The 19,729-nt window shown below is 44.6% G+C and overlaps 1 protein-coding gene across 2 annotated transcripts; it reads right to left on the bottom strand.

The window, feature by feature from the left end:
• Nucleotides 1–9,915: 9,915 nt before the first annotated feature.
• b3gat3 (beta-1,3-glucuronyltransferase 3 (glucuronosyltransferase I)) lies at nucleotides 9,916–15,245 on the bottom strand. 2 transcript variants are annotated; one of them, XM_014156691.2, is made up of 7 exons: nucleotides 15,044–15,245; nucleotides 14,528–14,634; nucleotides 13,665–13,845; nucleotides 13,363–13,546; nucleotides 12,966–13,127; nucleotides 11,536–11,826; nucleotides 9,916–11,397 (listed from the first exon to the last, which is right to left on the bottom strand). In XM_014156691.2, exons 2-7 carry the CDS (start codon nucleotides 14,619–14,621, stop codon nucleotides 11,299–11,301), a joined length of 1,011 nt encoding a protein of 336 aa, XP_014012166.1. In that variant the 5' UTR covers nucleotides 14,622–14,634; nucleotides 15,044–15,245; the 3' UTR covers nucleotides 9,916–11,298. The 2 variants fall into 2 exon arrangements, with proteins under 2 accessions (XP_014012166.1, XP_045556502.1); XM_045700546.1 differs by lacking the exon at nucleotides 14,528–14,634 and having other exon boundaries at nucleotides 15,044–15,237.
• Nucleotides 15,246–19,729: the final 4,484 nt, after the last annotated feature.

Here is a 19,729-nt window from a genome sequence, read left to right as displayed (position 1 = left end):
CTGTTGTGAGGGTCTGTTGTGAGGGTCAGTTTGGTCTGTTGTGAGGGTCAGTTTGGTCTGTTGTGAGGGTCAGTTTGGTCTGTTGTGAGGGTCAGTTTGGTCTGTTGTGAGGGTCAGTTTGGTCTGTTGTGAGGGTCTGTTGTGAGGGTCTGTTTGGTCTGTTGTGAGGGTCAGTTTGGTCTGTTGTGAGGGTCAGTTTGGTCTGTGTGAGTATACAATACAAACTTGTAATTTCCTATACAAGAGTTATTTGAATAGTATTCGTGCCGCTCCTTTGGTATCCAGAGGAATGTGTGTGTGTGTGTTTGGGATGTAAACAAGGGTGTGAGCACTGAGTTTTTCTTCATCCCAGGTTTTTTACCACTCAGATAATTACCCTATCCCTTTGTCTCTACCACATCTACCACACACACGAGGCAGCATGGTCTTGCTCTGTTAGGATGTGGTGTGCCACTGACTGTGATCCAACATGTAGTGTGTGAATCACAGGATCAAACCATGTGTCTGTCATCTGATTCATGGCCACTAGTCTGATTACTCACCTGACAACGCACCCACACCTCAGGGGAAGTAGGAGAGAGAGAGAGGGTTGAAATTCCATATATGGTCATAATCACTACACACTCCCACCGGAGTGGGCGGAACAGCTGTCAATCAAAGACCCAGCTGTGAGGTAGTGTTCAGAAGCTATAGGAAAATTAGGGTTCCGGAACACAGGAAGAGACTAAGTCACCAGTTACCGTTTATGTCCCAAATGGCAACCTATTCCCTACATAGTGCACTACTTTTGAACCAGAACCCTATGGGCCCATTATAGCTCCATTTGTTGTTTTGGGTCTGTACTCCAGCACTGAAATAATACAATGAATATGAGGTTAAGGTGCAGACTGTCAGCTTTAATTTGTGGGAATTTTAATCGTTATCGGGTGAACCGTTTAGAAATTACAGCACTTTTACAGCACCCCCCCCCCCCCTTTAGGGGACCTAAAGTATTATTAATATAACTATTTTTTTGGGGGGAGAGATCAGCTTCAATATAACTATTTTGGGGAGAGATCAGCTTCAATATAACTATTTTGGGGGGAGATCAGCTTCAATATAACTATTTTGGGGGGAGATCAGCTTCAACATCACTATTTTGGGGGGAGATCAGCTTCAACATCACTATTTTGGGGGGGAGATCAGCTTCAACATCACTATTTTGGGGGGAGATCAGCTTCAACATCACTATTTTGGGGGAGATCAGCTTCAACATAACTATTTTGGGGGAGATCAGCTTCAACATCACTATTTTGGGGGAGATCAGCTTCAACATCACTATTTTGGGGGAGAGATCAGCTTCAACATCACTATTTTGGGAGGAGATCAGCTTCAACAACACTATTTTGGGGGAGATCAGCTTCAACATCACTATTTTGGGGGAGAGATCAGCTTCAACATCACTATTTTGGGGGGAGATCAGCTTCAACATAACTATTTTGGGGGAGATCAGCTTCAACATCACTATTTTGGGGGAGATCAGCTTCAACATAACTATTTTGGGGGAGATCAGCTTCAACATCACTATTTTGGGGGAGATCAGCTTCAACATAACTATTTTGGGGGAGATCAGCTTCAACATCACTATTTTGGGGGGAGATCAGCTTCAACATCACTATTTTGGGGGGAGATCAGCTTCAACATAACTATTTTGGGGGAGATCAGCTTCAACATCACTATTTTGGGGGAGATCAGCTTCAACATCACTATTTTGGGGGAGATCAGCTTCAACAACACTATTTTGGGGGAGATCAGCTTCAACATCACTATTTTGGGGGAGATCAGCTTCAACATCACTATTTTGGGGGAGATCAGCTTCAACATCACTATTTTGGGGGGAGATCAGCTTCAACATCACTATTTTGGGGGGAGATCAGCTTCAACATCACTATTTTGGGGGGAGATCAGCTTCAACATCACTATTTTGGGGGGAGATCAGCTTCAACATCACTATTTTGGGGGGAGATCAGCTTCAACATCACTATTTTGGGGGGAGATCAGCTTCAACATCACTATTTTGGGGGGGAGATCAGCTTCAACATAACAAATGGATTGCGGCTTCCATCAATGTTATTGTCTGCATCATTTAAAATTCTCGATATATTTTCCTTTATTATTTTCCCCTAATTGGAGTAAACTAATGGACAACAACACTTAGGCTTCTACTTCCAGCTTATACAGACTATATACATTTTACAGACACAGTATATTTTACATTAGTTATCTTTTGTTTGTTTTTAGTCCCACCCTTCAGCTCCACTACAGCTCCACTCCTCCCATCTATCTCTGAACACCATCCAGGGGTGATTTCTATTTGCCATATATTTTTCAACTGTGTTGTTTCACAAAAGTTCTGAACCTTTCTATTCTCATAGTTTCTATAGATTGTAAATTAAAGAAACATTTTTTGCTAAGAGTATTATTATATTATTGATCGATTCATTATGATTTTTCAGATTACCCAGCAGTGCTATCTGCAGAGTTAGCTCCAGGTGCTGTTGCAATTCTTCATCCATTCCTGGACCTGCGACCAAAAACAAGCTACACATGGACACTACCAAAACACATTATCTAATGATTCTGTCTCTTCACAGCTACACATGGACACTACCAAAACACATTATCTAATGATTCTGTCTCTTCACAGCTACACATGGACACTACCAAAACACAATATCTAATGATTCTGTCTCTTCACAGCTACACATGGACACTACCAAAACACATTATCTAATGATTCTGTCTCTTCACAGCTACACATGGACACTACAAAAACACAATATCTAATGATTCTGTCTCTTCACAGCTACACATGGACACTACCAAAACACATTATCTAATGATTCTGTCTCTTCACAGCTACACATGGACACTACCAAAACACAATATCTAATGATTCTGTCTCTTCGCAACAAAATCTGCAGAGCTGGGATGGTTGTATTAGTAATAATAATACAATTCTATTGGTTGCAAGAATTTTGTATAATAATTTAAATTTGAAAAACTCAAACGTTTTAAATCCAGTGTCGTTTTGTGTATTCGTTCATAAAACAAGTGCCATGGAATCGGTACATCGAAAATCTCTTCCCAATATTTTGCAACCTGTATGGCAAAGCTGTCAATTTTTTGGTCCTTATTAAATGAAAATTTTATACTTTTTTTATTCATCACAATCTTCTTTAACCAAGTGAAGTATTTGGTCCCATATTCATACATCAAGCTTGTGATTCTACACATTTCTGGGATCTATTTGCTGTTTATTTTGGTCCGTTTCAGATTATTTTGTGCCCAATTGAAATGAAAAGGTAAATAATGTATTGTAACATTTGAGTCACTTTTATTGTGAATAGAATGTTTCTAAACACTAGCATGATTATGGATAATCCTGAATGAATTGTGAATAATGATGAGTGAGAAAGTTTAATGCACAAATATCATACCAGGCTTCGGCGGTATACTGTATACACTATATACAGGGGTATTTGGAAAAAGCCACGGGATCAATTTTCAATACTGTCAAAACTATTTATTTGAAGTTTTTCAATACATTTCAATATTTGTAGCTACTTTTGAAGTTATTACCTGCAGTCAACTTGTGCAATACAGTACCTTAGGACAGGGCTCTCCAATCCTGTTCCTGGAGAGCTACCAGCCTGTAGGTTTTCGCTCCAATCCTGTTCCTGGAGAGCTATCATCCTGTAGGTTTTACCTCCAATCCTGTTCCTGGAGAGCTACCCTCCTGTAGGTTTTAACTCCAATCCTGTTCCTGGAGAGCTACCCTCCTGTAGGTTTTAACTCCTACCCTGTTCCTGGAGAGCTACCTTCCTGTAGGTTTTACCTCCAATCCTGTTCCTGGAGAGCTACCATCCTGTAGGTTTTACCTCCAACCCTGTTCCTGGAGAGCTACCATCCTGTAGGTTTTACCTTCAATCCTGTTCCTGGAGAGCTACCATCCTGTAGGTTTTACCTTCAATCCTGTTCCTGGAGAGCTACCATCCTGTAGGTTTTACCTCCACCCTGTTCCTGGAGAGCTACCCTCCTGTAGGTTTTAACTCCACCCTGTTCCTGGAGAGCTACCATCCTGTAGGTTTTAACTCCAACCCTGTTCCTGGAGAGCTACCATCCTGTAGGTTTTACCTCCAATCCTGTTCCTGGAGAGCTACCATCCTGTAGGTTTTAACTCCACCCTGTTCCTGGAGAGCTACCATCCTGTAGGTTTTACCTCCAATCCTGTTCCTGGAGAGATACCCTCCTGTAGGTTTTACCTCCAATCCTGTTCCTGGAGAGCTACCATCCTGTAGGTTTTACCTCCAATCCTGTTCCTGGAGAGATACCATCCTGTAGGTTTTAACTCCACCCTGTTCCTGGAGAGCTACCATCCTGTAGGTTTTACCTCCAACCCTGTTCCTGGAGAGCTACCCTCCTGTAGGTTTTACCTCCAATCCTGTTCCTGGAGAGCTACCATCCTGTAGGTTTTACCTCCAATCCTGTTCCTGGAGAGCTACCATCCTGTAGGTTTTACCTCCAATCCTGTTCCTGGAGAGATACCTTCCTGTAGGTTTTAACTCCAACCCTGTTCCTGGAGAGATACCATCCTGTAGGTTTTACCTCCAATCCTGTTCCTGGAGAGATACCCTCCTGTAGGTTTTAACTCCAACCCTGTTCCTGGAGAGATACCATCCTGTAGGTTTTACCTCCAATCCTGTTCCTGGAGAGCTACCCTCCTGTAGGTTTTAACTCCACCCTGTTCCTGGAGAGCTACCCTCCTGTAGGTTTTACCTCCACTCCTGTTCCTGGAGAGCTACCCTCCTGTAGGTTTTACCTCCACCCTGTTCCTGGAGAGCTACCATCCTGTAGGTTTTAACTCCACCCTGTTCCTGGAGAGCTACCATCCTGTAGGTTTTACCTCCAACCCTGTTCCTGGAGAGATACCTTCCTGTAGGTTTTAACTCCACCCTGTTCCTGGAGAGCTACCATCCTGTAGGTTTTAACTCCACCCTGTTCCTGGAGAGCCAGCCTCCTGTAGGTTTTACCTCCAATCCTGTTCCTGGAGAGATACCCTCCTGTAGGTTTTACCTCCAATCCTGTTCCTGGAGAGCTACCATCCTGTAGGTTTTAACTCCACCCTGTTCCTGGAGAGCTACCATCCTGTAGGTTTTACCTCCAACCCTGTTCCTGGAGAGATACCCTCCTGTAGGTTTTACCTCCAACCCTGTTCCTGGAGAGCTACCATCCTGTAGGTTTTAACTCCACCCTGTTCCTGGAGAGCTACCATCCTGTAGGTTTTACCTCCAACCCTGTTCCTGGAGAGCTACCATCCTGTAGGTTTTAACTCCAACCCTGTTCCTGGAGAGCTACCATCCTGTAGGTTTTACCTCCAACCCTGTTCCTGGAGAGCTACCCTCCTGTAGGTTTTACCTCCAACCCTAATCTAGCTCACCTGATTCTAATAATTAGCTGGTTGATAAACTGAATCAGGTTAGTTACAACTGGGGTTGGAGAGAAAACCTACAGGAGGGTAGCTCTCCAGGAACAGGGTTGGAGTTAAAACCTACAGGAGGGTAGCTCTCCAGGAACAGGGTTGGAGTTAAAACCTACAGGAAGGTAGCTCTCCAGGAACAGGGTTGGAGAGCCCTGCCTTCGGAGATAAAGCAGGTCGCGGTTATCATTTTACCTGTCACAGTTTACCCTGTTATTGTAATGGTGAGAGGTTAGCATGTCTTGGGGGTATGATGTTTGTGCGTCTAACTTTCTCACTCATCACTACTCACTAAAATACCCTCAGATTAAAACTGACGGTCTACACTTTAACCTCAGTCATTGTATCGTTTCAAATGATAGTAAATAGGGGGCCATCATTTGGGACTCAATGAACAGGGTTTACCATCATGGTCATACAGACTGTGTGCCTACTGGGTGTTAAAGATAGGTCCTTACTATGCAAAAGACAGAGAGGAAGAGAGACAAGCAGGGTAAAGAAGGCAGTCAGAGACAAAAAAGAAAGAGGCGAGTGACACACAGACGAAGAAAGTTGCCCTCCAGCAGACAGCTCGCCGACGCCACCGCACAGCGACGGCTCGCCACCGCCACAGCGACGGCTCGCCACCGCCACGGCTCGCCACCGCCACAGCGACGGCTCGCCACCGCCACGGCTCGCCACCGCGACGGCTCGCCACCGCCACAGCTCGCCACCGCCACAGCGACGGCTCGCCACCGCCACGGCTCGCCACCGCCACGGCTCGCCACCGCCACGGCTCGCCACCGCGACAGCTCGCCACCGCGACGGCTCGCCACCACCACAGCGACGGCTCATCATTGGCACTACTTAGTCTTTATTCTCTACAATGGGAGTCACACAGAGAACAGGTGGGTTAGTGGTCTTTCACAGTCGCTGACACTAGCCTAATAAAACGCCTCCGTTCAGTGAACCTGAACAAAAAGCCAGACACATGCGGTCATTACCTGAACTTCCTCTGAAGAAGACAAAACGGCACAAAGAATTTCACAAACAACAAAATGTTTATTTTCATGATTAAATAAATGATGTATTTATTTTCAAGGCAGGGACAACGGCCACATAATACTGAGAATGTTTCCCAAATGACAACCTATATATTGTATATAGTGCACTACTTTGGAGAGCCCTATAGACCATGGTCAAAAGTAGTGCACTATAAAAGGGAATAGGATGCCATTTGGTACACACTTAACGTTCTTACAGACAGATTCAACAGGCACCACAATACACTCAACCACTTAGTATCATTATCTACTGCCAAGTACTCTACTATTACACACGGTGGCTAAACTACAGTTTTCCAGAAAATCCTGGTTAGAAGATTCCAGATTTCATGCTTGTTCCCGACTCATGCTCGGTTATCTTTCAACTGGGACTTCTAGAAAACCTGGGGACTTGGAGAAAGTTCCCAGAATTCTGCTACCCAAGTACTCACACACACACACACACACACACACACACACACACACACACCACTCAGTATACATACAGTACCAGTCAAAAGTTTGGACACACCTACTCATTCAAGTGTTTTTCTTTATTTTTACTATTTTCTACATTGTAGAATACTAGTGAAGACATCAACACTATGAAATAATACATATGGAATCATGTAGTAACCAAAAAAAGTGCTAAACAAATCAAAATATTATATTTACACTGCTCAAAAAAAATAGAGGGAACACTTAAACAACACATCCTAGATCTGAATGAAATAAATAATCTTATTAAATACTTTTTTCTTTACATAGTCGAATGTGCTGACAACAAATTCACACAAAAATAATCAATGGAAATCCAATTTATCAACCCATGGAGGTCTGGATTTGGAGTCACACTCAAAATTAAAGTGGAAAACCACACTACAGGCTGATCCAACTTTGATGTAATGTCCTTAAAACAAGTCAAAATGAGGCTCAGTAGTGTGTGTGGCCTCCACGTGCCTGTATGACCTCCCTACAACGCCTGGGCATGCTCCTGATGAGGTGGCGGATGGTCTCCTGAGGGATCTCCTCCCAGACCTGGTCTAAAGCATCCGCCAACTCCTGGACAGTCTGTGGTGCAACGTGGCGTTGGTGGATGGAGCGAGACATGATGTCCCAGATGTGCTCAATTGGATTCAGGTCTGGGGAACGGGCGGGCCAGTCCATAGCATCAATGCCTTCCTCTTGCAGGAACTGCTGACACACTCCAGCCACATGAGGTCTAGCATTGTCTTGCATTAGGAGGAACCCAGGGCCAACCGCACCAGCATATGGTCTCACAAGGGGTCTGAGGATCTCATCTCGGTACCTAATGGCAGTCAGGCTACCTCTGGCGAGCACATGGAGGGCTGTGCGGCCCCCCAAAGAAATGCCACCCCACACCATGACTGACCCACCGCTGGAGGATGTTGCAGGCAGCAGAACGTTCTCTACGGCGTCTCCAGACTCTGTCACGTCTGTCACGTGCTCAGTGTGAACCTGCTTTCATCTGTAAAGAGCACAGGGCGTCAGTGGCGAATTTGCCAATCTTGGTGTTCTCTGGCAAATGCCAAACGTCCTGCACGGTGTTGGGCTGTAAGCACAACCCCCACCTGTGGACGTCGGGCCCTCATACCACCCTCATGGAGTCTGTTTCTGACCGTTTCAGCAGACACATGCACATTTGTGGCCTGCTGGAGGTCATTTTGCAGGGCTCTGGCAGTGCTCCTCCTTGCACAAAGGCGGAGGTAGCGGTCCTGCTGCTGGGTTGTTGCCTTCCTACGGCCTCCTCCACGTCTCCTGATGTACTGGCCTGTCTCCTGGTAGCGCCTCCATGCTCTGGACACTACGCTGACAGACACAGCAAACCTTCTTGCCACAGCTCGCATTGATGTGCCATCCTGGATGAGCTGCACTACCTGAGCCAATTGTGTGGGTTGTAGACTCCGTCTCATGCTACCACTAGAGTGAAAGCACAGCCAGCATTCAAAAGTGACCAAAACATCAGCCAGGAAGCATAGGAATTGAGAAGTGGTCTGTGGTCACCACCTGCTGAACCACTCCTTTATTGGGGGTGTCTTGCTAATTGCCTATAATTTCCACCTGTTGTCTATTCCATTTGCACAACAGCATGTGGAATTTATTGTCAATCAGTGTTGCTTCCTAAGTGGACAGTTTGATTTCACAGAAGTGTGATTGACTTGGAGTTACATTGTGCTGTTTAAGTGTTCCCTTTATTTTTTTGAGCAGTATATATATATATTTGAGATTCTTCAAAGTAGGCACCCTTTGCCTTGATGACAGCTTTGCACAGTCTTGGAATTCTCTCAACCAGTTTCACCTGGAATGGTTTTCCAACAGTCTTGAAGGAGTTCTCACATATGCTGCTTTTCCTTCACTCTGCAGTCCATCCAACTCATCCCAAACCATCTCAATTGGGTTGAAGTCGGGTGATTGTGGAGATCAGGTCATCTGATGCAGCGCTCCATCACTCTCCTTCTTGGTAAAATAGCCCTTATACAGCCTGGAGGTGTGTTGGGTCATTGTCCTGTTGAAAAACAAATGATAGTCCCACTAAGCGCAAACCAGATGCGATGGCATATCGCTGCAGAATGCTGTGGTAGCCATGCTGGTTAAGTGTGCCTTGAATTCTAAATAAATCACTGACCGTGTCACCAGAAAAAGCACCCCGACACCTTAACACATCCTCCTCCAAGCTTCATGGTGGGAACCACACATGCAGAGATCCATTCACCTATTCTGCGTCTCACAAAGACATGGCGGTTGGAATCAAAAATCTCAAATTTGGACAGATTCCCACTGGTCTAATGTCCATTGCTCGTGTTTCTTATTATTGGTTTCCTTTAGTTGTGGTTTCTTTGCAGCAATTTGACCATGGAGGCCTGATTCACACCTCCTTTGAACTCTGTGAAGAATTTATTTGGGCTGCGTGAATCAGGCTGGTAACTCTAAAGGAAGTTATCCTCTGCAGCAGAGGTAACCCTGGGTCTTCCTTTCCTGTGGTGGTCCTCATGAGAGCCAGTTTCATCATAGCGCTTGATGGTTTTTGCGACTGCACTTCAAAAAACATCGCTTATTTGAGCTGTTCTTGCCATAATATGGACTTGGTTTTTACCAAATAGGGCTATCTTCTGTATACCACCCCTACCTTGTCACAACACAACTGATTGGCTCAAACACTTTAAGGAAAGAAATTCCACAGATTAACTTTCAACAAGACACACCTGTTAATTGAAATTAATTCCAGGTGACTACCTCATGAAGCTGGTTGAGAGAATGCCAAGAGTGTGCAAAGCTGTCATCAAGGCAAAGGGTGGCTACTTTGAAGAATCTAAAATATATTTAGAATTATTTAACACTTTTTTTGCTTACTACAGGATTCCATTTGTGTTCTTTTGATGTCTTTACTATTATTCTACAATGTAGAAAAGGAACTTTTTTTTTCATTTTTTTTTTAAACCCTTGAATGAGTAGGTGTGTCCAAACTTTTAACTGGAACTACATACACAAACACAGTCACAGTTACGACAAATTTAAATAGGTTGACTGGTCTTAAAAACAGCCTTCAGATAATATCTTACATTATGTACATTGTGTCTGCATCCTAAATGCCACCCTATTCCGTAAACACATATAGAGGATAGTGTACCACTAAGAATATCTTGTTAGTTCCATATACAGCATCAGCATAGTACAGCTAGCTGGAACAGGGTTTCCCAACCCCCCCTCCCCTGGGTGCACCTTTTGGTTTTTGCCCTAACATCTACACAGCTGATTCAAATAACCAAAGCTTAGTGATGAGTTGGTTATTTAAAAATCAGCTAGGGCAAAATCCTAAACGTGGGGGGGGGTTTGGGAAAGCCTTACAGCTCGAGAGATCGGTCCCCTGCGGGACGGTTGAGCTAACGTAGGCTAATGTGATTAGCATGAGGTTGTATGTAACAAGAACATTTCCCAGGACATAGACATATCTGATATGGGCAGAAAGTTTAAATTCTTGTTAATCTTAACTGCACTGTCCAATTTACAGTAGCTATTACAGTGAAATAATACCATGCTATTGTTTTGAGGAGAGTGCACAGTTTTGAACATGAAAAGTTATTAATAAACAAATTAGGCACATTTGGGCAGTCTTGATACAAAATTTTGAACAGAAATGCAAATCAGACTAAAACGTTGCACATACACTGCTGCCATCTAGTGGCCAATACCTAAACTGCACCTGTGCTGGAATAATACATTATGGCCTTTCTCTTGCATTTCAAAGATGATGGTACAAAAAGGAAAAAAAAATGTTGTTTTTATTATCTTTTACCAGATCTAATGTGTTATATTCTCCTACATTCCTTTCACATTTCCACAAACTTCAAAGTGTTTCCTTTCAAATGGTACCAAGAAAATGCATATCCTTTCTTCAGGTTCTGAGCTACAGGCAGTTAGATTTGGGTATGTCATTTTAGGCGAAAATTGAAAAAAAAGGGTCAGATTCTTAAGTTAAGTGAACCCTTACAGCTAGAGAGACCCATAAAGTGAACCCTTACAGCTAAAGAGACCCATTAAATGAACCCTTACAGCTAGAGAGACCCATTAAGTGAACCCTTACAGCTAGAGAGACCCATAAAGTGAACCCTTACAGCTAGAGAGACCCATAGGGCTCTGGACAAAAGTATTGCACTATACAGGGAGCCTTTTTCAGACGCATGGAATGTTTTAAAGCAGATGTAGTGTGTGTGTGTGTAGTTGTATGGTGTCTGGTCCTCACACCTCTACAGCAGTATCAGAACCCAGGCCTTGTTTCTGAAGCGCTTCCTCTCGCTTCATCTTGGGCTTCTCTGTCCGCGTGTGCCACACCAACACCTGTCAATCACACACATACACGTGACTCAAAAACATGCCCCCATACACCATCAACAGCCCCCCCCCATACACCATCACCGGTTCAACACCACTATTCTATTATAGTTTTACCAACCACTCCCCCCCCCCCACACACACCTTAGTACAATTCTCCGCCTTCGGTTCCAGTTCGTCCATGGTAACCAATCCCTGCAGGAAGCTGCTTTCCAGGAACCCCATCGGTGCGTCGCCGTCGAAACATGCGTCCTGATTGGCTATCACCAGCTTGAGCGACACGGCGAAGCCAGCCATGTCCAATGGGAAGGGGCGGCTGGGGCGCCAGCCAGTATGGAAGCGTACAACCTTCCCCGCCTCGACCACAGGTCTCTCATATCTCATCCCTCCCACCAGGCCGACTGGCCACACAGACACACGCTGGGTACCGCGCATCTAGAGAGATGTTACAGAGACACGCTGGGTACCACACATCTAGAGAGAGATGTTACAGAGACACGCTGGGTACCACACATCTAGAGAGAGAGATGTTACAGAGACACACTGGGTACCACACATCTAGAGAGAGATGTTACAGAGACACACTGGGTACCACACATCTAGAGAGAGATGTTACAGAGACACACTGGGTACCACACATCTAGAGAGAGATGTTACAGAGACACACTGGGTACCACACATCTAGAGAGAGATGTTACAGACACACTGGGTACCACACATCTAGAGAGAGATGTTACAGAGACACACTGGGTACCACACATCTAGAGAGATGTTACAGAGACACACTGGGTACCACACATCTAGAGAGAGATGTTACAGACACACTGGGTACCACACATCTAGAGAGAGAGATGTTACAGAGACACACTGGGTACCACACATCTAGAGAGATGTTACAGTCCAGTTTTAAACTAGTCAACAAGAATGAGCCACACCAGTGGGTGATATAACACTTAGATATAGCTCTTAATTTTGTGGTTCATGGCATCCCGAGTGGCCACTAGAAATCCTGGTTCGAGTCCAGGCTCTGTCGCAGCCGGCCGCGACCAGGAGACCCATGGGGCGGTGCACAATTGTCCCAGCATCATCCGGGTTAAGGGAGGGTTAGGCCGGCAGGGATGTTCTCGTCCCATTGTGACTCGTGTGGCGGGCCGGGCGCCGTGCACGCTGACACGGTCGCCAGGTGTACGGTGTTTCCTCCGACACATTGGTGCAGCTGGCTTCCGGGTTAAGCGGGCATTGTGTCAAGAAGCAGTGCGGCTTGGTTGGGTTGTGTTTCGGAGGACGCACGGCTCTCGACCTTCGCCTCTCTCCCGTACGGGAGTTGCAGCGATGAGACAAGACAGTAACTACCAATTGGATACCACGAAATTGGGGAGAAAAAGGGGGTACATTTTTTTTATATATATAATTTTGTGGTTCATTTTGAAAGCTAAACTTTAATATGTCTTGTTGGTTGTCAAGTTTATTTCTTGAAAAGTGGAAGTTAAATCAGAATATTTAGGACAACTAGCTGGCACAGCCCCCAGGGTTGAAGAGCTAGAAGATGCCAGATCAGTGTGTCTGTCTCCTACCTCCTCAAAGAGCTTTAGGCTGTATGTGTTGTCGTCATCAGCGAAGTAGACCACCCCCAGCTGTGTGTCTGCTCCAGGCTGCCCCCTCCTGTCCTCTCTCAGCCACCGCAGCCCCTCGTTCCTCTGCTCCGCCCCGCGGGGCTTCAACCAGCTAGGGTCACCCTGGGGGAATAACCAATCAATAAATCAAATGATAAATCCATCAATCAATATAGTAATTTTATTAATTCTTTGTTTTAATTTAAATGTAGACCCTGTAGGAGTTTGTAAGTGAGTAAATAAGGATGTGCATCAGATTTCTTTATATTATGCAGTTAGCTATCTAGGCATTGTGAGGTCTGGCAGATGACTGACATGCAAATTAGTGAGCCTGGTCAGCGACTGGATCTGAACCCACCTCCTGTAGTTTGCGGTCGCGTGGCGTGGGGGTGTGGAGGTGTGTGTAGGCCAGGCCGCTGGAGGCCAGGAACCCAGAGACCAGAGGGGTTTTATGGGGAGAGTCTTCCACCAGGATCCAGTGGAGCTGAGGGACATGGAGGAACGTCTGGGCAAGCCGGGTTAACTCTGCTTTCTGGACAAACCTAGAGAAAGGGATGGACAGAATGTTAGAGATGGTGCGAGGAAAGGAACGAGAGAGTGAAGAGACAACAGGTGGTAAAGAAAGTGTGTGGGTCTCTCTCTCTCTGTCCACCTTCCTACCTGGTGTAGGTTGGTGTGATGACGTAGATGGTGGGTTGGGACGGTTTCACTGCTAGTTTCTGGGGGGGTTTGGTGGGCTCAGCCTTCCTCATCTGCTCCTGCAGCCGATGCAGTTCCCCCCGCAGACGAGAGATAGTACGGTCCTTGGGCATGTCATGCTCTGCACAGTCACAGCGCTGGCCTGGGGACAGAAACAGGTTATACAGTCAGTTAAGGTGTCAATTGAAATGCAGCCCAATTCCTGTCTCCTATTCAGTCAATTGAAATGCAGCCCAATTCCTGTCTTCCATTCAGTAAATTTAAATGCAGCTCAATTCCTGTCTCTCATTCAGTCAATTTAAATGCAGCCCAATTCCTGTCTTCCATTCAGTAAATGTAAATGCAGCTCAATTCCTGTCTCCTATTCAGTCAATTGAAATGCAGCCCAATTCCTGTCTCCCATTCAGTCAATTTAAATGCAGCCCAATTCCTGTCTTCCATTCAGTAAATGTAAATGCAGCTCAATTCCTGTCTCTCATTCAGTCAATTTAAATGCAGCCCAATTCCTGTCTCCTATTCAGTGCACTACATCTCACGAAAGTAAAGTCTAGTTAGGACCAAAGCCATATATTTATACATCTTATTTGTAAAGGTATGGCTCTGGTTAGGACTATGTTCACCAAACAACGATTGTCTCAATAACGATTTGTGATACATTCCTTTGAGACTACTAATCTATGAGGACTTCATAGGACTGTCAGTGATAACAAAGGAGAAGAGACAGAGAGGAGACAGGGGAAAGGAACCAAGAGAGATGCGGACAGGATACAAGTAAAGGTGACGAGAAAAGAGAAGACAAGGAAAGGAGAGATAGACAGTCTTACCAAGCTGCATGAGAGCGTAGATGAGGCCCATGAGTGAGACCATGAAGTAGAGTACAAACACAGTCTTCAGTTTTAACTTCATCCTAGTAGCCATGGCAACCCGCCGGCTACACACACACACACACACACACACACACACACACACACACACACACACACACACACACACACACACACACACACAACATTGGACAGAAAACCAATTGGTCAGAAGAAATACACAAGCCAACCACTAGACACGCAAACCAATTACTAGTTTGTTTCTGCTTAGCCAATTGCTTTGTTGTCATGAGTAAACTGGCCACTGACACATGATACGGCGAAATAAGCCAAAGGTAGCTATGATGTCTCGCTGTGTTATTAGCTAGCTAACGTTACATTATCGGTTAGCTAGCTAGCTACTATCTATGTATTCTTGTTTGCTGGAGAGCCAGGGAGATATTGCTAGCTAGCTACCTAGTCCGTTAGCCAGGTTTAGAGGTTAGCCACCGTCGTTAGCCATCTATGGACACTTACCGGGAATAACGTCGTTACTAGTATTAGGTCTTGTGAGGCACCAATTTCTTCATTTATGACTTTTTGGGGAAGGCATTAGTTATAAATGCACCCCAATTAGATGGGCGATAAATCATCCATTCAGTTAGCTAGCTACGTATGAAATATTTGATGGATACCAACAACTTCCGGCTTGAGGGTACGGCACACAAAGAATCCCCCGGTATAAAGTAGGCATGAAGAAAGTTTCCGGCTCAACTACATTTCTCAGAACGCGGCAAGAAATTCGAATGAATCCATACAGCTAAAGAGCCTCCATCCTACTAAACTACACTGTAGCAGTTACAGATCCATACAGCTATAGAGCCTCCATCCTACTAAACTACACTTCCACTAACAAGGGGCTGGTCCGAATCAAGGTGTCATAAAAAAAATGCAGCCCCCCCCCACATAAAACATATTTTTCACATGACCCTCCCCTTGTACTGTAAAATACATGGAACACCCTCCCCCACTCTGATAATTAATTCAAAACAATGTGCATGACCTCAAATAACAGTAGCTACCCTGTGATCATGGGCTCCTGAGTGGCGCAGCGGTCTAAGGCACTGCATCTCAGTGCTGGAGGCGTCACTACAGACCTGGTTTGATTCCAGGCTGTATCACAACCGGCCATGCTTGGGAGTCTCATAGGGTGGCGCACAATTAGGACAGCGTTGTCCGGTTTAGAGCTTGGCCGGGGTAGGCTGTCGTTGTAAACAAGAATTTGTTCTTAACAGACTTGCCAAGTTACATTTTATAAATGTGGATATCAACGTAGCCCATAGATGACTAATGACGTTGGCTAACTAGCATGCTTTTGTGGCACAGTCGATGCCACGCAGGGCTATGGGCCAGAAGGTTGAGGGTTTCCCTTCCTGTTTCATTACTTCACCATCAGAGCCGCCTGCAGACAATGATCAGCTATGGGGAAATCAGATTTTCAACATTTTGATGCCACATTTATAATTATATGAAATATATGCAACAAATTTTCCACCAACAGGTTTCTGTGCCAATGCACCACAAAACCAATTAACAAAACATATCGACTTTGGGCACTTCAATATCATGGTTTGCATTTTTCAACACCACAATAAATAAGGCTATGTCAATCGTGACAAACTGAAAACCCATCCCTCCCTATTTTAGGCTTACCCAGTATAGAAGGCTTGGCTTGACAATCTCCGAATGTCATGAAACGTTTTTGTTGTTTTGTAACAGCTCTCTTTCCATTCATCAAATGGCCGCTGCACAAGTTTAGATTTATTGATTTTATTTCTCAGTAAAAAAATAATATATATACACAAATAATTTTAAGAGTGACAGGGATTGCACAGTAAAGTCAATGGCTTATTTCCATTGTGGTCCCTACATTTGCTGCAGCATATGCTACAGTAATATAAGGACTAAATGCACATCTAATTGACTAAATGCACGTCTAATTGACATATCTCCATCTGGCTTTCAGGGGGTAACCTTATTTTTTACCTGTAAAGATTATTTGTTATTTATTTCAGCTGTAGAGTTTTAAGGAGAGAGGCCAGCAGAGCACATTTTGCATATTGTGCAAGAGACAGAGGCTATAAAATCAAAGCTCATTATTATTGTTTATATATGTAATTTTTATTATTGAATATTAAAACATACATTCTACCTGCTGTGAAGTCGCTCAACATTTACATTATATTCAGTCAACTAGCAGACTCCCATCCAGAGACCCACAGACTCCCATCTAGAGGCCCACAGACTCCCATCCTGAGACCCACAGACTCCCATCCTGAGACCCACAGACTCCCATCCAGAGAGACCCACAGACTCTCATCCAGAGAGACCCACAGACTCCCATCCAGAGAGGCCCACAGACTCTCATCCAGAGAGGCCCACAGACTCCCATCTAGAGAGGCCCACAGACTCCCATCCAGAGACCCACAGACTCCCATCCAGAGGCCCACAGACTCCCATCTAGAGGCCCACAGACTCCCATCTAGAGAGGCCCACAGACTCCCATCTAGAGAGACCCACAGACTCCCATCTAGAGAGACCCACAGACTCTCATCTAGAGAGACCCACAGACTCCCATCCAGAGAGACCCACAGACTCTCATCTAGAAAGACCCACAGGAGCAACCAGGGTCAAGTGCCCCGCCCAAGGGCACGTCGACAAATCGGGACCCGAACCAGCGACCCATCGGCCACCGGCCCAAGCTCCAAATCGCCAGGCCACCAACCATCCAAGACCCCCCCCCATAGTCCCCGGGAAAAAATCTCCCCCTCCATTCCCCACCCCCAAGATGCACCTGAACTCAACTTCGAGTCTCATAGCAAAGTGTCTGAATACTTATGTAAATAAGGTATTTCTGTTTTTTAAAATCCATTTTCACAAATTTCTAACAACCTGTTTTCACTTTCTCATTATGAGGTATTGTGTGTAGAATTGCCGAGGAATTTTTGCTACTTAATCCATTTGAGAATAAGGCTATAATGTAACAAAATGTGGAAAAAGTCAAGGGGTCTGAATACTTTCCTGTTAATTGAAATGCATTCCAGGTGACTACCTCATTAAGCTGGTTGAGAGAATGCCAAGATACACACTACTGTTCAAAAGTTTGGGGTCACTTAGAAATGTTATTGTTTTCCATGAAAACATACATGAAATTAGTTGCAAAATGAATAGGAAATATAGTCAAGATGTTGACAAGGTTATAAATAATGATTTTTAATTTAAATAATAATTGTGTCCTTCAAACTTTGCTTTCGTCAAAGTATCCTCCATTTGCAGCCATTACAGCCTTGCAGACCTTTGGCATTCTAGTTGTCAATATGTTGAGGTAATCTGAAGAGATTTCACCCCATGCTTCCTGAATCACCTCCCACAAGTTGAATTGGCTTGATGGGCACTTCTTATGTACCATACAGTCAAGCTGCTCCCACAACAGCTCAATAGGGTTGAGATCCGGTGACTGTGCTGGCCACTCCATTATAGACAGAATACGAGCTGACTGCTTCTTCCCTAAATAGTTATTGCATAGTTTGGAGCTGTGCTTTGGGTCACCTTCCTGTTGTAGGAGGAAATTGGCTCCAATTAAGCGCCGTCCACAGGGTATGGCATGGCGTTGCAAAATGGAGTGATAGCCTTCCTTCTTCAAGATCCCCTTTACCCTGTACAAATCTCCCACTTTACCACCACCAAAGCACCCCCAGACCATCACATTGCCTCCACCATGTTTAAAACCTCTTAAGGATCGGTCCATTTTTTTCAATTTTCACCTAAAATGTAAAAAACCGCTCCTTAGCTCTTGGAGTCCCAGGAAAAGCTAGACTAGAATAGCTTGCTGGAAGAATGTCTTTTTAGCAATTCTTATACTAATAGACTATTGGAAGAAGGATGAAAAGCTCTTGTTTGCTGAATGTTAAATAGCCTACAGCAGCCAATAGAATTCACGGCACCGGCCGGGGAGTTTAAAAGAAAAGAGAACGCGGGATTGGCATTAGGCTGTGGGCATTCAGTTGTACAACTGACTAGGTATCCCCCTTTCCCTTTCCTTCCCTTCCCTATAGCAGTTATTTATTCAGACCCGTAACGGTTTGATCTTCATCAAAAGAAAGCCACCTTATTCAAGCATGTCATTACAACGATGAAGATCAGGACGAGACATTTCATTTAGCTGTTGAACGCAAGGAAGGAATGAAGCAACAATAGAGAAAGGAGGTAGGCTAATATGTACGTCGCACAACATTAGGGGAAATATTATGAAAGTTATGCATGTGTCAGCCTACTAATCATTAAAATGTTAAATAGGGCCAATTATATTTAAAAATTCAAATAAAATGTTCTAGTCTGTAATTGTAACTTTGTACGCCACATGTCCTGCACCTGCATCACATGTTCTCTCCCAGCTTCATAGTTTGAAAGAGGTGAGTAATTACAGTCTATATAGTATAATACCATACAGCAATACAGTCCACACTCAAAAAGATTCGCTTGCTGGAGCGTGTTTCATTTATTTATCCAAGAGAGCATATAGCTAGCTACATCTATTAACTTTTATGTTTTTCTCTTGTGCGTAATGTGTAGCCTATCATAGGCTATGTACTGGTAAACAAAAAAATAGGAAGGAAAAAAATATGAATCGCAATCATTTGGGCTTTTTGGGTTTGGGCTCATAAAATGTAATTAATGTAGGGATTATAAAATGTATTTAATGTACCAATACAGCAGCAGGGAACAGACAAATATAGGGGAGGAAATGAACATGTGATTAGTGAATCCAGGTGAGTCCAATAACGCTGATGCGAGTGACGAGGGAAGGCAGGTGTGGGTGATGGATGGCAGGAACATGTGATGCAGGGTAATCTGGCGCCCTCAAGCGCCAGGGGAAGGGAAGAGCGGGAGCAGACGTGACACACTGGTTGCTGCGGAAAAAGAGGAGGTCAAAAGGAGGGTGAGTGTAACCGGTGTGAAATGGCTAGCAAGTTAGTGGGGTGCGCGCTAATAGCGTTTCAATCGGTGACGTCACTCGCTCTGAGACCTTGAAGTAGTTGTTTCCCTTGCTCTGCAAGGGCTGCGGCTTTGTGGAGCGATAGGTAACGATGCTTCAAGGGTGTCAGTTGTTGATGTGTGCAGAGGGTCCCTGGTTTGACCCCAGGTAGGGGCGAGGAGAGGGAA

This window comes from Salmo salar, chromosome ssa18 (assembly GCF_905237065.1).
Source record: "Salmo salar chromosome ssa18, Ssal_v3.1, whole genome shotgun sequence".
Lineage (NCBI taxonomy): Eukaryota > Metazoa > Chordata > Actinopteri > Salmoniformes > Salmonidae > Salmo > Salmo salar.
This window is presented reverse-complemented; position numbering and strand designations above follow the sequence as displayed.

What these genes read in the sequence shown, in the direction of transcription:
- b3gat3 (XM_014156691.2), bottom strand. Translation starts at nt 14,621, where the DNA reads ATGGCTACTAGGATGAAGTTAAAACTGAAGACTGTGTTTGTACTCTAC. An exon ending in GCCTAAAGCTCTTTGAGGAG is followed by an intron (nt 11,827 to 12,965) that starts GTAGGAGACAGA and finishes ACATCTCTCTAG; the next exon opens with ATGCGCGGTACCCAGCGTGT. An exon ending in AGGCGGAGAATTGTACTAAG is followed by an intron (nt 11,398 to 11,535) that starts GTGTGTGTGGGG and finishes TGTGATTGACAG; the next exon opens with GTGTTGGTGTGGCACACGCG.